General features: G+C 45.5%; 1 protein-coding gene across 4 annotated transcripts in view; it reads right to left on the minus strand.

The window, feature by feature from the left end:
- Nucleotides 1–4,983: 4,983 nt before the first annotated feature.
- The window catches only part of THSD4 (thrombospondin type 1 domain containing 4), a 701,089-nt gene continuing 689,743 nt past the window's right edge, over nt 4,984–16,329 (minus strand). For 3 of the 4 annotated variants that reach the window (XM_045587370.1, XM_036457096.2, XM_036457098.2), the window contains one exon: nt 13,485–15,044. In XM_045587370.1, the coding sequence (XP_045443326.1) occupies nt 14,902–15,044 (143 nt within the window). In that variant the 3' untranslated portion in view covers nt 13,485–14,901. Of the gene's footprint in view, nt 6,310–13,484; nt 15,045–16,329 lie in introns of those variants that run through there. The other variant, XR_006742686.1, reaches the window with a different exon arrangement.

Genomic DNA, 16,329 nt, shown 5'->3' on the forward strand with positions numbered 1-16,329 from the left:
AGAGAGAGTTTTAATAAAAGGACAGAACAGAAAAATGATAAAATGACAAATGACTTCAGAAGGTAATATTTCCTAGGGATCCCTCCGAGGGATCTTTGTTCAGTTCCCACTCTGGAGTTTTCACATGGGTTTAACAGGGAAGCAGTCCCAGACTAGCAAAAGTAGGCCCTTCTGTCACTTCAACCAGAATACATCTACATGTGTCTGTTTGATAATTGGTAGGGTCTTGTTTGAAGAAAGGTCTCCTCTTCTTAAAAAGTGAGAAGAAGATTGTAGGAATTTCAGCTAATACACTCTACTTCTAGCTGTGAGACCTTGCATTAGTATCTTAACCTCTCTGGACTGTTCCAATGAAGAAATAGTAAAGCTAATAAACTTTACCTGTGTGAAGGCAGGGGGATGTATTGGAGTTCTCTCCCAAATCTAAGTTCTCTCCCAGACCTATGACCCACAGTTGATCTACTTGCAATATCCAGAAAGGCCACAAGACAGAGCTGTTACTACATAAGAAAAGCTCTGCGGGCTCCAGGAAATGGAGCCCAAATTCTAGTACAAGAGATGTGGAAATTTTATTCACTTACTTTTTGAAATAGCAGAAAAGAACACATGTCACTAGTACTTACAACGATAGGCAGATGATTTAAACTCTTTTAGTAATGAATTTTGATAAAATTACCCAGTGTTAATGCAGTTTTTTTTTTCCTACCAACCAAAGAGAAGCTTGTGATAGAGCAATGAGACTCACTGTCTACACTGAGGTGATGTCTTCACACATTAGAACATCTGCTAGATTCATTATATTGTAATATCTTAATAAATATATGATCTTACCTAATAAAAGAGAAACATGCAAATTAACCATCACTCTGCTACGCCCACAGCCAATCAGAGGATGTATACAAATTAACCCAACAAAGATGGAAGTTGATTTGCATATACACGTGCAGAGCGGAGTGAATCCTGCTATGAGGGGAAGGAGGGCAGCAGAAGGAGCTACTGGAGTGGTGCCCCAGACTGAAGCGAGGACTTGCCATCTTCGGGAGGCCTGGGAGTGGAGACGTGCCTGCTCTCGGGTGGCTGGGAATGGGGACTTGCTGGCTCCTGGATGGTTGGGAGTGAGGCCAGGGGCCTATTGCATGAATATTATGAAACAAGCCTCTAGTATTCTATAAAGAGAATTTCTGTTCCCATAAGAACTGTTGAGATGGTTTGTCAGAATGGCTAGAAACAGAATTTTGAGTAGAATTCAGTTTTCCTGTATCATAGAGGTGATTGCTTTAAGGATCAGACTACCAGGTTTAGGGGGCATCAAGCAGAAAGGACACTTACTTATCTGAGATTGGAAGTGATGGTTAGGTTCAGTTGACAAACCTACCACAGGTGAGATGAAATTTTGTAGTCGTGCATGTTCAGAAATCTTGGTCAGGTTATACTTTATTAGAGGCCCAGTGCACAAAATTTGTGCATTGGGGTGGGGAGATGTCCCTCAGCTCAGCCTGCACTATCTCCAATCTGGACAGCTCTCTTACAATCCAGGACTGCTGGTTCTCAACCGCTCATCTGCTTGCCTGATTGCCCCTAATCGCTTCTGCCTGCAAGCCTGATCACCCCCAACCACTCCCCTGCCAGCCTGATTGATGCCTAATTGCTCCCTTGCTGGCCCAATTGCCCCTAACTTCCCTCCTCTGTATGTCTGGTGACCCTTAACTGCCTTGCCTTCTCTGCAGGCCTGGTCACCCCCAACTTCCCTCCCCTGCCGGCCATCTTGTGGTGGCCATTTTTTGACCTCATGGGGGCAGCAATCTTGTGTGTTTGAGTGATAGTCAATTTGCATATTACCTCTTTATTATATAGGATAAGTAAGAAAAGAAAGTATGAAAGCAATAGGATTAGGCAAACACAGCTTGGTTCAGAGGACATGTCCTGCACAGCAGATGTTTGGCATGGGGCAGGATGGGTCAGAGGAGTCTTGGGTGCCAACTGTGATGGCAAGAGGTAAGGGAGCTGGAAGGGTGTGGGAGGAGGTTATACAGAAGATCATGACTGAGATCACCTGAAAGAAAGTCCAAGTGACATAAAGCATGCATGCTCTGAGCCTGGGAGCTGAAGAACTTTCTAGGCACAGATCTGCCTGTTCTCTCTCCCAGAGCGTGGTCACTACCAGGATAAATGAGCTGTCCATTCCAAGTCCTTGTGGGACCAACCTGTCAGGGCAGCTCCTGCAGCAGGCACGGTGTCATTTTTCAGTGAGTCAATAGCAGAAAAAGATGTTTTGAATAGTTTGAATAACCTCTAGTTATTCCAGTGTTGCTCTCTCTTGAGTAACATCCAGACAACTTAAAAAAAAAATACATTTTGCTGAAACTGGTTTGGCTCAGAGGATAGAGCATAGGCCTGCGGACTGAAAGGTCCTGGGTTTGATTTCAGGCAAGGGCATGTACCTTGGTTGTGGGTACATCCCCAGTGGGGGATGTGCAAGAGGTGGCTGATCGATGATTCTCATCGATGTTTCTAACTCTCTATCCCTCTCTCTTCTTCTCTGTAAAAACTCAATAAAATATATTTTAAAAAATACATTTTATTGATTTTTTATAGAGAGGAAGGGAGAGGGATAGAGAGTTAGAAACATCGATGAGAGTGAAACATCTATCAGCCGCCTCCTGCACACCCCTTACTGGGAATGTGCCCTCAACCAAGGTACATGCCCTTGACAGGAATCGAACCTGCCGCCTTTCAGTCTGCAGGCCGATGCTCTATCCACTGAGCCAAATCTGTTAGGGCAACATCCAAACAACTTTTAAAGGAAAACTAATTATTTCACTTTTCCCCAAGTTTGAACAGAATAATTTAATGTTTAACACCAATGTTTAAAAAATAAAATGAAGTAGAGGGATTATAACTGTTATAGAACTATGTAATCAAAAGGAAATTGCTAATTAAGTAAAAACACTATTGCCAAACAACATTAAAAGCAACAACATTGATAAAATATATAATGTTTTGCCGAAACTCGGTTGCCAACATGGATATAGGGACCAACTAAATGGTGTGAATTCTTTTAGGTTTGGCATGTAATGACAGGTAACTTACAACTCTTGTCTACACATACTATTGAAGACCCTTATCTCAAGCAGCAAGTCTGTGATATAATTTGGCTTTTGCTTGGTAGCAAGGAATGTATCTTTTAATACTGAATTTGACTCCATGCTTCTCACGGTAGCTCAGCACATGACAAACTAATACTACCTGGTCCCAATGCTGGAACCAATGGTATTTGGCCATAAAGAGGAAACTAAGAAAATGGAGTATATATGTTCATGCCTATTGAAACAAGATTATTATTAACATTAAAGCACAAAATGAAAAAACATTATGAAAACACTCCTGAAAACTCTGAGTTATTATATTCTATCCCCAGGATGAATTCCCAGGCATGGAATTATTAAGTGAAAGGATATATTCAGCTTTACCACTTTTGTTACATTGTGTTAAGTGGGTTTCCTAAGTCAGTGTTTTCATTGAGCTGGCATTTCTCAGCTTGCCTCCAATGCTAACAGTTTAACCCAGGAAAGTGGGCGTTTGGGGCACAGTAAATGCAGTGCAGGCCTCTCAGGCAGCTGACCTTACTTGAATCCCATCACTCCTCTGCCTGGATGCCTAACTGGCCTCCTGTCTCTCTCATGTGGAAATCAAAGTCTTAGCTTCCAAGGTGTCTGGCCTCATCTCCTCTTCGCCCCCCCCCCCCCCACTTCCTGTTCGCTCCGTTTCTGGACACTTTGGGCCTGCTCTAGTGCAGCAGGCCTTTGCACCTCCCTGCCCCTCACCGCCCTCACCCAGACCTGCCTGTGGCTAGTTTGTTCTGTGGCACCCTGCCAATCTCCACCATGTCCCATTCATCTCTCAGCTTTGCTGTTTTCATAGCATACATGGCCGAGTGGCAGCATAAGTTACTTCTTTGTTTCCATTTTCTGTCTCCCCCATTCGAATGTACGCTCCACTTGGTGCATTGGTTCATACTCAGTGCTGGCCACAGAGTTTGTTGAATAAGTGAGTGACTGAAAATGAATCACAAAGGAGATTCACTTTTGTTCACTTGTAAATGGAGACACAAAAATCACAGGTCAGGGCAGGCTGAGGGGCCTTGCCTCCCTTCCCCCACCTCCAAATTTGGGCTGCCTGTGGTGAGCATTGGCCAATGGAATGAGGCAGAAGTGGTGTCTGGGATTTCACAGCCAGCCTCAAGGGCTCTGGCAGCCTCTTCCTCTCTTGTGTGGTCATCCCCCTCTAATCACTATGTTTGAGAAACCCAAGCTACAAGGAGAGACCACATGAAGAGGACATTGGAGAGGGTGAGGCCCCAAGACTACAAAGGGAAGAAGCAAGGATTCTAGCCAACAGCGAGAACTGAGGCCCTAGATCTAGGACCTTGGGCAAGGCAATGTGGCCAGTTCAGCCAGCCTCAGGCCTGGGCATGAAGGAGCTGCCTTGGGCAATTCGGCCACAGTGGATATCACAAGGAGAAGACAGAAGCTGTGCCCAGTGTACCTGTGGGCACCTCACCCACAGAATCATGAAGAATAATCAAATGGCTGTTGTTTTAAGTCACTAAGTTTGGGAGATAGTTTGTTATATAATAACTAGAGGTGTGGTGCATGAGTTCATGCACCAGTGGGTCCCTTGGTGGAATTGGGCCAAAACCAGCTCTCCGAAATCCCCTGAGGGATCCTGGATTGTGAGGGGTGCAGGTCATCAGGCCAAGGGACCCCACTTGTGCACAACCAGGGCCAGGGAGGGACATGGGAGGTTGGCCAGCCAGGGAGGGACTGCAGGAAGGCTCCAGGGTATGTCCATACTGTCTCGCTCAGTCCCAATCGACTGGACCCCAGCAGCAAGCTAACCTACCAGTCTGAGTGTCTGCCCCCCTGGTGATCAGTGCACATTATAGCAAGTGGTTGAATGACCTTAGCATATCATTAGCATATTATGCTTTGATAAGTTGAATGGATGACCAGACAACTAGACACTTAGCATATTAGGCTTTTATTATATAGGTTAGGTAAGACAAACAGGATCAGGTGAGTGGGGCATGGGTCAGTGAGCCACAAAGCAAAGATGAGTGTAAAAGTTAGGGAAGACTACCCAGGGCTCAGGTGGAGCTAGGAGCCACAAATTCTGTTGTCAGGGTAAGAGAGCAGTAGCTGATGTTGGTATCAAGTTCAAGCAAAGCAGATGCTTTAAGTCGGTCTGCTTTTGTCCCTCTTGCATCCTGGCCAGCTGTCAAACAAGATTGACTTTGGGCTTACAATCACATGTAAAAGTAGGTCACAGAAGTAGCAGGGAAGCATTTTTCCTGGAGGCAATAGAGTGAGAGAGAAAACTTCACAGAAGAGCTGCCAGTGCCCTCAGCTCTCCACCCCAAGCCAGGGAACCTCTATAAGGACACAGCAGCCTTGGCTGTAATGCATAGCACACACTCAGGGAGCCAAGTGTAGCTTTACACATGGAGAGTGAGCATTGAAGAGGAACAGGTGTAAGTTTTGACGTGGGCGTGAGTTCCTCAGCGCTTATGACCTGTGTGATCACAAGTTAGTTTCCTAATCTGGCTAAGACCCGGCTTTCCCTGCTGCCAAGTGGTTGCTGGTATGAAAGAAAGTGTTGGTGGTGCTGCACAGAGGAGGCACTGCCAGTGTGTGTTCCCTGCCTGCCTGGTCAGAAATAGAATCTGCCGAGCACCACCCATCCCAGCTGTCAGGAAGCAGAGAGGTAGACATGACGTCCGCTTATTTGCCATTTACCTTGGAAACCTGGCTGCACTGATTCTGTCTGCTGCTTTGGTGGAGGAGGTGTCTCCTTATTTGCAAAAGTTTCAGGTTGTACAGCATTTTGTAAAGTCTACCTGTCTCTAGTGCCCTAAACTATGCTTGGCACGTGGTTTATGCTCAATAAATATGTGTTGACTACATCTCCCTTTAGTCAACACGTATTTGTTAGGGTTAGGAAGCCTCAAGCCACTTAAGGAGCAGCTCCCTGGAGGCTAGAGCAGTGGAGAGGGCAGGGCAGGGCTTGGACTCGCTGCTCCTCCCCACAAGTCTGTGCTCTCACCGCCACCATGTGTCCAGCACCTGCAGGTGGATGCTGATTGGTCCGAGCTAATCAGGACAATCCTTTCTCTGTGTTGCAGCTAAAATAGCATGGAACCCTTTGGGTCAATGAGATCTAAGTGGACGTTTGTTTGCCAGGGAAAGGGGTTCTAGGAATGTTTGCTTTCTTAGTAAATGGAGACAAATGCAGCTGCAATTGCCCTGCCTCCTTCCTGCCCGGAAGCTGATGAAAAGAACTGGTGCCAGAGAAACTGTCTTGCAACCATGAGGAAGAGGCCAAGAGAACTGCAAAGAAGCTGGCCCCAAAACTGTCGAGTTGCTGAACCAATGCCAGCAACTGCTTTCCTTCCAATTTTTCATTAGGAAAAACAAACAAAGAAACAAACAAAAAAAAAAAAAAAAAAAAAAAAAAAAAAAAAAAAACACACACAACAAATCCCTAAGTCAGTGTAACCAGATTTTCTTCTAAGTGTGACCAAATGAATGACTGGATGATACATAGATTATCTGGTTAAAAATTTAAATAATGCATGTCATGAGTAAAAAGACATCAAACACTTTTAGAGTCTGTGTTTCACTGATTGAAGGAACAAACTGGTAGATTAAGGAAAAGCATCTCAACTTTATAGAACACTTTCATAAAGAATCTCAGCAGTCAATGGCTCAACTTCCCAATACAAAAACAAGAAAACCCTCAACTTTCTTAAGGGTTAATTTAAGTACCTCATTTCAAAGCAGTAGCTTCACCTGGGAGTTTACAAGACCCGCAGAATCTCAGGCCACATACCAGTCATCAAATCAGAAAGTGAAGTCCAGCAAGACCCAGATGACTTACACACCCTTCCCAGTGGTTCTCAGCCCTAGAATTCCCTGCTAATTCCAGAACACCAATTCCTGGTCTCCACCCTCAAGAACTGACAACTAGAGTATCTGAGGGCAGGGTAGGGGTGTGTGTGTGTGTGTGTGTGTGTGTGTGTGTGTGTGTGGCAGGGGGGGGGGGAGAGGGAGTGGAAGAGAGGGAGTCCCAACATTACCTAAAATATAGTTGATTTCATTACAAAATGAAGCATAATGAAAACCTAAGGCTGACCTGCCGCTTAATGGTCAAATTATTCTCTTTGAATCTCAATTTATGTATCCACAAAATGGCCACACAATGAAGTGCTCCTTTCTTGAGTTGTGAAGATTAAACTAGATCATGTAAAGGATCTAAAGGATATTTGGCACATAGCAGGTGCTCAATAAATTATTGATGCTAAGGATCACTACCGGCATGAGCTGGCCTTACAGATGCTGTGCTTGCCTCTGTGGGTGCCCTGCATGTGTTCAGGTGCCGGACACACAGCTGCACCAGGCTCTGTGGGTAAGAGGAGCAATGGTGTGTGTGCACCCTTAGAGAGCTCAGGGGCATTGAGGAGCACTCCAGGTGATTAGGTCATTAGACAAATGTGAAAATTGAAAAGAAAAAAAAAGTTAGTTCTCTTAATTCTCTCTTATTTTGTACTTTATCCCCTCAATTTTTATTTTAGAAAATGTGAAATCTTGGAAAAGTAAAAAATAGTGTAATGAACACACATGCCCTTTGCTTGTATCCACCAGTGTGTTCACCTTATCTGCATGCATCCTGTCTACCCACAGAGGGGTGCTTACACAGTGATGGTGCCAGCCGCTAGGAGAGTGAATTGCAGATACCAGGGCCTCACGACTGCAGCAGTGCACACTCATGCTCTACCAGACACCAGACACCCCTTCCAAGAAGTTTTATATGATTCCCCTGTATCATCTTAACTTCAGCCCATATTCAAATTTTCCCTCTGCCCAAATGTGTTTTTTTTAGGGTCTCAAAATACCCTTTCCCACTTTCACAGCTGAACCCTGTTCTCTAAGTGTCTCTCTAATACAGAAACGTCTTGTCTGAACCAAGTCTGACTCCCTGCCCCTTCTCTTTACTGATTTGCTATAGTTTCCAGGTTCTTGTCACTGTCCTGATAGTGCTGGAGATTTTGAAGATGGTTGAAGACAGTTTCCCTTCCAGACACTCCCAATCCCAATCACCATCCTGACCACCATCTCTGGGCTCTTTCTTGGAGTTCAATCAACATGTATGGCGTGTGGTCCCTTGAACTGGAGACCAAGAGATCCAGCTGAGTCTGGTCCCAAGAACAGAGAAGGTTCATTTTCTCCCTCTGGATGGTGATTACATATCTTCATATGCAGTATGATCAGGTCTGTCATACCAAGCTTGGTAAAACTACAATAAATCTCAACAGACGTGTCATCAACAGCTAAGCCCCCATCCAGTGCTCATGCAGCCGTTGTCCAATGATTGGAATAGGTGTGGAGAAAGAGACTGGAACTAATACGTTCTTGGACAGTGAGGATGCCAGGCCCTGGGGGCTGGTGCTGGAGAAGCACACCACCCGCCTGAGGACAAGCTGACTGTGGAAATCTGGTGCCACCAAGTGGCAGCTGCACCAAACTGCTCTGAATTCTCATTTATCAAAGGGTATAAATAATTATCTAACTTTGTGTCTACGTGAAGAGTGAACAAGATAGAGTGTGTAAGAGTACTCAGCAGGATTTGGGTATTGCACGTCATGAAGTGCATTAAACACCACTGAATTGTACACTTTAAGATAAGTAAATGAATGAATTTTATGCTACAAGAATTTTACCATAATTGAAAAAGAGAGTAAATGAAGATTTTCTAGGCAAGAAAAAGGTGGGTGAGAGGGGTGGGAAGCACATTTCAGGCATAAGAATAAGTTTCTGAGAGTTACTGATGAAATGCCATGCAGGATGGAGTTGAGACAGAGCTCATGGGCACTCCACTAGAGATCTAGGCCAGGGTGACTTTCCACAGGTGTCATAGCCTAAGTCATATTTCCCTTTATTACACACCATGATAATCTGAAAGAATTTGTTAAATACTTTGCTTAACTCACAACTAAGGTGAAGCCAGCCCGAGGGAAGTAGGAAGAAGTTTTAGTCAAGTTGGGAGATGGAGCCACACTGAATGGTACAATGGGTCTTACCTTTTCTCCTGCCTGAGGGACGTTTAAAAAGGGACCAGACAAGGGCCATCCAGGGTAGCTACTCTCCTGAATATGTTATCTTAAGCTCCTCTGGTGATCCTCACACACAGCCAAGCTGAGGACATGCACAAACCACAGGCTATCAGCCTTTGTATCTAAGATGGGCTCTGTTCTCTAAGTGGCCCAGCCACCCACAGAGTGCCCGGAACCTAAGTCTGACAAGCCAACCCACCTCTAAAGGGCTCGGTTCTTCTTTGGAGGGGGCTGTTTAAAGCAATGTGAGCACAAATGTGTTAATAAAGCTGATCTCTTAACCAGTTTATTGTATTTTTACAATAATAAAAATAATTTAGTCATACACAAAAATAGTTGTCATTTTTGCTGAAGAGAAAACAGACTGTATTTACTCATATAATTAACCTTCACATTCCACCTCTTTAAACAATAATTTAACATCACAAGGTGGCACAAGTCAGTGGAGTACTCAGCAGGGTCTTTGCTCCTGACTATGCAGTTAGTTGATAGGAAAGCCAAGAGCCCCCCCTTAGCAGTGACCAGGGGGCCCTGGAAACAGGGCAGTCAGTAAATGCAGGGAGGGAGACTGCTTCATCCAGGGCTCTCACTGAGCCTCCCGCAACTTACGTAATGCTGGCAACTTTCATGAAGGAGGTGAGACAGAGGAGGCAGGGAAAGACCCTCATATTTCATTTTCCAAGTGTTTGGGCATGAAGGGAGGGCATATCATATGACCAAATATAATATTTAAAATGAAAAGATGGCAATATAGATGGGTACAATGCCAGGGGGAAAAAGCCCCGAGCAAGTCGAAAAGCCACGTAATTTATATTTGATCTTTAGATCCAAGGAGTTTGACTAATCAGTATATTAAATCATAACTACAGTTTTAGGGTAAGATATTAGGTAGCAACTTTCCAGTAGGATCAAATGATTTTACACAAATGTGGATTGCATATGTAAATAAATACCTATTAGGTTCCTTTAAAATTAATTTATTCTAAATAAAAGAACTATTTTGGTGTAGTGACTCATACTGCCAATAGAGTTCAGAATACATATTTCCTATAAACATCTTGTATTTACACAGAACAAATAATAAGTTATAACAAAGTATATACTTCTGTCAAGCTGAATGGTGGGAGCCTGGGGGTCAAAGCTGGTGCAGTTAGTTTATGTAACAGGATGGCTTTCCTCTCACTGAGGCCAAGGGCTCATGTCTGAAAGATGGTGGGTGAGGAAGATGGTTGGAAGTTCCCAGCCTCTCATGGTCACATTCCTCAACATGGAGGATGGCTCCCACTGTAATTCGCAGGTGGGACTGTTCCGGGTGGAGAGGGTTACTTTGCTCCAGCAAAGGTGCAGAAAAGGAAGGTAAATTGAGGAAGAGAGGTGGTATTAGAGGGTCCTAGTCTAGTAGAGGCTCTGCTGCCATCAAGGCATGTGACCCTGAGCATGGAACTGTCCATCGGGACGTTTGGTTACTCATCTACAAAGCAGGACGAGTCAGAGCAACTCTGACCAGTTTTCTAGTGGTTCTCTGGTGGCTACATTGAGCTCGGAGGGGTGCAACATAGGGTTCAAATTGCAGACACAGGAATGGGAAGTAGGTGTGCCTGCACTGGCCATTGCAGACCTGGAGAATCATTTAAAGCTGTTCTACTTATAGAGTCACCCAAACCCAGACTTGGTAAGGATCTTAAGTCTATTGCCCCAGCTGGGTGCTTGAATCCCCTCTACAGCATCCCTGACAAAAGGCCATTTCAGCCTCTGCTCAGACCACCAGTGACAGGACAGCCATCACTGGCCAGGTGGGCTCTGCCTCCTGAATGCTCTAATTTTCAGAAAGCTCATTCTTCTGCAAGAGTTGGAATTTGCCTTCCTGTAGTTTTATCTCCTGTTCCTGGATAGCTATCCCAAGGACTCCAGGCTAACCATTATAAAGTCTTTTTTCCTGTTTGAACAGCCTGCAGAGCTCATCAGGACTGGGCATGCTCAGCTGAATGTTACATACAGCTGACATTCTCCATAATAATAGTGCTCACCAACGTATGCTCCTTATGTAGTCCAAGTGTTTTCTGTTTAATTTTTTTGTGTGTGTGTGGTTACATCCCACTTTCCTGACTCACACTGAGCTTAGTCAACCAAAACTCTTATATCATCCACACCTTGTACTTGTATAGTATTTTTTTAAAAAAACCCAAAGGTAGGACTATATGTTTTTCCCTGGTCAATAGTTTCCCAGATCATTTTGGGTCCAGAACCTGCCATCTCCAATGCCAATGCCAATGTCATCTACAAATTTCACTAGCAAGGCACTATTTCCCCCTTCAGTCACACTGACAATGTTTCACACAGCATGGATCAACTATTGGTCCCCACCTGCCATGCTGGCATAGGTTCCTTCAGGTTTGAGTATGAAGCCTGCTTTTAGGTAAGCCCTATTTCTTTATACCACTTATATTTGTGTCTTCTTCCACATTAAAGAACTGACATTTAAACTCTAAAATGGCCATATTAAAAAAAAATACATTGGCTTAGCATGATGCTAGTAATATTAGTAATATCTGGATTTCTCTCTTTGCCACACAACTGCATGGAAATAAATTAAGCTTGCTTCCCATTTTTCATTTGTCTATAAAGCCATTTGTTTTAGAGGAAAAAGAGTGCTGAATATTGAACTCTGAGAATATCTAAATGATACATATTCAAGGAAATGAAAAAGGAAAATGAAAAAGAACCCTAGACCAGAGAAATAAGGCAAAGGAACAGTTAGATACAGCTCTGAGAGGTCCTGTCATGAGGGCAAAGAAACTATTTCTGTTTAGAGCTCTGTTGATTGTGAGGAAAACAGATTAACAGCTTAAATTCACCTAATTTTAAAATTCAGGGCAGAGATAAGGCAATCCAGTACACAGGGGAAAAAAAAGGGGGGGGGGCACTATCAAATGTAAATTTCAGGTTTGCACTGTGGCTAGTTAATGGAACATGGAGAGGACTGAGAAGGGAGTGGCAAGTAATGGAAAGAAAGCAGAATCATAGGGTCCAGGAAAGGGAGAGTTAGACACATCTGGAGGGAGGGAGCCATCAAAAGGTGAGCTTTCCTTAGATTCCCTACATAGGCACGTGGTCACTGAAAACATCAAGTGACTTTATCTGATGTGCTATGCTAAGGACAAAAGCATTTGGATGCTGACACGAGAAGGTAGAAAATTAGTAAAAATTGGATTTCTAAGACAAATAAACAAATAAAACCCCTGTTCTAGAAATTTTATAACAATTCCAGAGATAAATGAATTCCAAGAATAGCTCAGCTATTTGTTGGAAGAGAATAAAGCCTCTGAGTTTAGGTACTTCTGCTTGCTCCCCGCAAAGTAAAGAGATGCACCCTACCCAATTCCACAATGGCCATTATCATGGAAGGATCACTGTGCTTTAAAGAAATGTTAGGGAACATTGGGAGACACAGACATTATCAGATGTCAGAGATAAAGACATCATTGACCAGCACATCATGAAATCCTGGGTGGAAGGAACTGGGATGTTCACCTCCCACACAACAGAGTCCTACTTAGGATGGAGAGCACACTCATAAATGATGCCACATCTCTGTTGGCAGCTTGCATAGCTACAAAGTTTTCCTTTAATTTGAGCTGAAATCACCCTTCCTGCTCTCCCATCCACTGGTCCAGCCCGCCCTCCAATGTGTAAAGACAGCCTCTTCTAAGGACTCCTACAGATGGCTGCCTTGTTCAGCAGCTCTGAGAGCAGTTGCATCAAGGACAAACTCCCCTTGTGATTAGAAGCAAAAGCCTCTAATGAAAGGAGGTGGGGGACAGGAACTGGATTAAATCACTGATACACTTGGTGGCAGGAGGAGTCTGGCCTCTTCCTGCCTGCTTCTCTGCAGCAGTCTCATAAGAACCAGGAGAGATGGGGTGCTTCTGGGAAGTGGTGCTGGGGCTCCCCAGGAAGAGGACAGCCACAGGAAAGCCAAAGAGAATTCCTGAAAACTCAAGGGTAGTGGGAACCTAACAGTGTATCAGATCTAACTGGTGATATTGCTTCCAAAAATGGCAACTGATCATCTAATTAGCAGACTTCTGGTTTAAAGGGCTCATGGGAGAAACACAATTGCTAAGGCTTGCTATAAAAGGGAAATGGGCCCAGGACCACAGTACTAAGAGCTTACAACTTGTTTAGCTTGGTACTTTTCTTAATGGGTAAAAGAAAAAATATATACATATATTTTCTTCTTCTTAATGGATTTTCCAGAGTTCATCTCTCAATAGGCACTGTTACACCCCCCCCCCCCCCCCCCCCCCCCCCCCCCCCCCCAACTAACTCCCCACAGGCTCTGGAACTACAGAGTTAGGCGAGGTGAGTCAGGGAAGAGCCCTCTGGTGCAACTGTCACTGGAGCTCACAGCCCCTCCTCCCAGACTAGCTCCATTAATGTAGGTCTTAGTGCTCATGTCTGGGAGTGGGGCGGGGACATGGATTGTCAGTCCTGGGTGAGAAAAAAGCGATTTGAAGTAATAGAAAGAAATTCATAAATCAAAACAAAAAGACCAAAAGGAAATTCTTTCTAATAGAAACGAGGTTTTTGCCAGTGTGGGTTGGTTACACTTTTTACCAGGCAGGTGGCTGAGGAGGGGCTGAGCACACAGCTCTGGAAATCTGCTCTGGGGCCAGAAAGGGACTGTTGTGGCCAAAGGGACCCTGACTTTTGGTTCCAGGGGAAACATCTCACTGGGGAATGAAGTCAGAATTTCAGGCAATGACTGATACCCAGTGCCTTTATGGTCTCAAGAGAGAGTTCCTTTAAGGACAGGCTTAACAAAAGCTATAGAATCCTGTGATGAGGGCCTGTGACTGTGGGGGAAGGGATTGGTAGAAACAGACTTCTAAAACAACTGATGCTGGGATAAAGTTTTGACCTTTGGCTGGAGGGAAGAATTCAAAGTCCTGGGTTTCATTTGCTAATTAGGAAATTCTCACTCTTGTTCTGAAATGAAGTGCATCCTGAAGACTTAAGACTTCTATACAGTCCTTGGGGTGAGGGTTTTGTGGTCAGATTGGGTTGGGACTCAGCTCTTCCAGTGAACAGGTGAATATGGCTGGGAGGTCAATGAGTCTCAGTTTTTTTGCTGGTACAATAGGGACAACACCCTTCTTGGGTGTTGTAAGCTGCTAATGAATTAATATCTGTGAATATACCTGTGAAACAATAAAGCACTGCATGACATGAGATGTTTGTGTCATGATGCAGGCAAACAACCTAATGTCTTTGAGAATGAGGAAAGGCACAGCAGGGCTGAGGTAACAGGGATGCTGGCATCTCAGCAAGTCTCCGTGGTGCCCTGGGTTAGGGGTGCTGCCTCCTTTGACTCTCCAGGGGGTGCTGATATTGGAAAGGCCAATAGCACCCTCGGGGAGATAGTGTTCAGTCAGGGCTGCCTTAGAAAATCCCAGGAGAGGTTGGCTGAGAGCTGCCTGCACGCCCCCCTGACTGGTTTTCAGAGATCACTCTTAGAGGTTTTCAGGTTTCCCAAGGAGAGAAATTCAGTTGATGGTGATGCTCAGAGCCATGACTCTGTGCCTGGCACTGTGTGTACACTTTAGTGAAGGTGAGGCTGGTGACCAAATTGGCTGGCAGCACCCTGGGCCAGGAAGCCCTGGTGGATCAGCAGCCTGATGGTCAGCCTCTTACAGACTCACTGCTCTGCCCCTTGAGTAGGAGCAGAGGTGTTATCTGCTCCCCAGGAAGCCTGAGTGTCTGTTGGCCACGCGAGTGCAGGAGGCACAGCAGGCAGTCTTGTAGTAGTTGTAGACGCAGAGGCGGGCTTGCACCACCACATTGCAGTTGTAGTATCTGTCCTTGCAGCTTTCATCTGTAGCAGAAGAGAACAAAATGCTCTGAGCACGAGGGGCAGCCTGGACTACTGGGGAGACAAAGCAAGGTGAGGGCTCTCCATCCTGGTCCTGCTGCCTATTGCTGATGGAGTGTGGGTGTGAACTAAGAGTTTGCATTTTTCTTTTCCTTTATTATTATTACTAGAGGCCCGATGCTTGAAATTCATGCACTGGTGGGGGCTGTCCCTCAGCCCAGCCTGAACACTTTCCAATCTGAGACCCCTTGAGGGATGTCCAACTGCCCGTTTAGGCCTGATCCTGGGCTGTTGGACATTCCTCTCACCTGATTGCCCCTAATCACTTCTGCCTGCCAGCCTGATTACCTCCTAACCACTCACCTGCCAGCCTAATTGATGCCTAATTGCTCCCCTGCCAGCCTGTTTGTCCCTATTGCCCTCCCCAGCAGGCCTGGTCACCCTAACTGCCCTCCCTTGCAAGCCTAGTTCCCCCCCCCCCCCAATTGCTCTCCCCTACAGGCCTGGTCACCCCTAACTGCCCTCCCCAGCAGGCTTGATCACCCCCAACTGTCCTCCCTTGCAGGCCTGGTCCCTCCCAACTGCCCTCCCCTGCTGACCATCTTGTGACAGCCATCTTGTGTCCACATGGGGGCAGCCATCTTATGTGTTGGAATAATGGTCAATTTGCATTATTAGATAGGATAAAGGCCTGGTACTCCAGTTGGGGCAGGTTGGCTTGTCCTGAAGGGTGTCCTGGATCGGGGAGCAGGGGTCCTTTGGGGATTGGGGTGGCCTGGGCAAGGGTCCTGTGGTGGTTCACAGGCTGGCCACACCCCCAGTGACCCAAGCAGAGGCCTTGGTATCTGGGATTTATTTGTCTTCTATAATTGAAACTTTGTAGCCTTGAGTGGAGGCCTAGGCTGGCCAGTGTGTGGGGAAAGCTTGGCTTCCTCCATTGTTGAGGAAACCCAAGCCTCCTGATGGCTCCATGGCCACAGCCATCTTGGTTGGGTTAATTGGCATACTCGCTCCTGATTGTCTGGTGGGCATGGCTTCTGGTGTAGTGGAGTGATGGTTAATATGCATATTACTCTTTTATTAGATAGGACTAGAGGCCCAATGCAGGAAATTTGTGCACAGGTAGGGTCCCTAGGCCTAGCCAGTGATCAGGGTTGGTCAGATTCCCTGACTCCCTGCCTCCCAACCTCCTCTTTCCCTCACTCCCGCAGCACCCAACCAATGCCACCCCCTCCCCTGGTGGTCAGTGCACACCATAGTGAGTGATCAAACTCCCAGTCAAACTCCA

This window comes from Pipistrellus kuhlii, unplaced genomic scaffold (assembly GCF_014108245.1).
Source record: "Pipistrellus kuhlii isolate mPipKuh1 unplaced genomic scaffold, mPipKuh1.p scaffold_m20_p_1, whole genome shotgun sequence".
Classification (NCBI taxonomy): Eukaryota; Metazoa; Chordata; class Mammalia; order Chiroptera; family Vespertilionidae; genus Pipistrellus; species Pipistrellus kuhlii.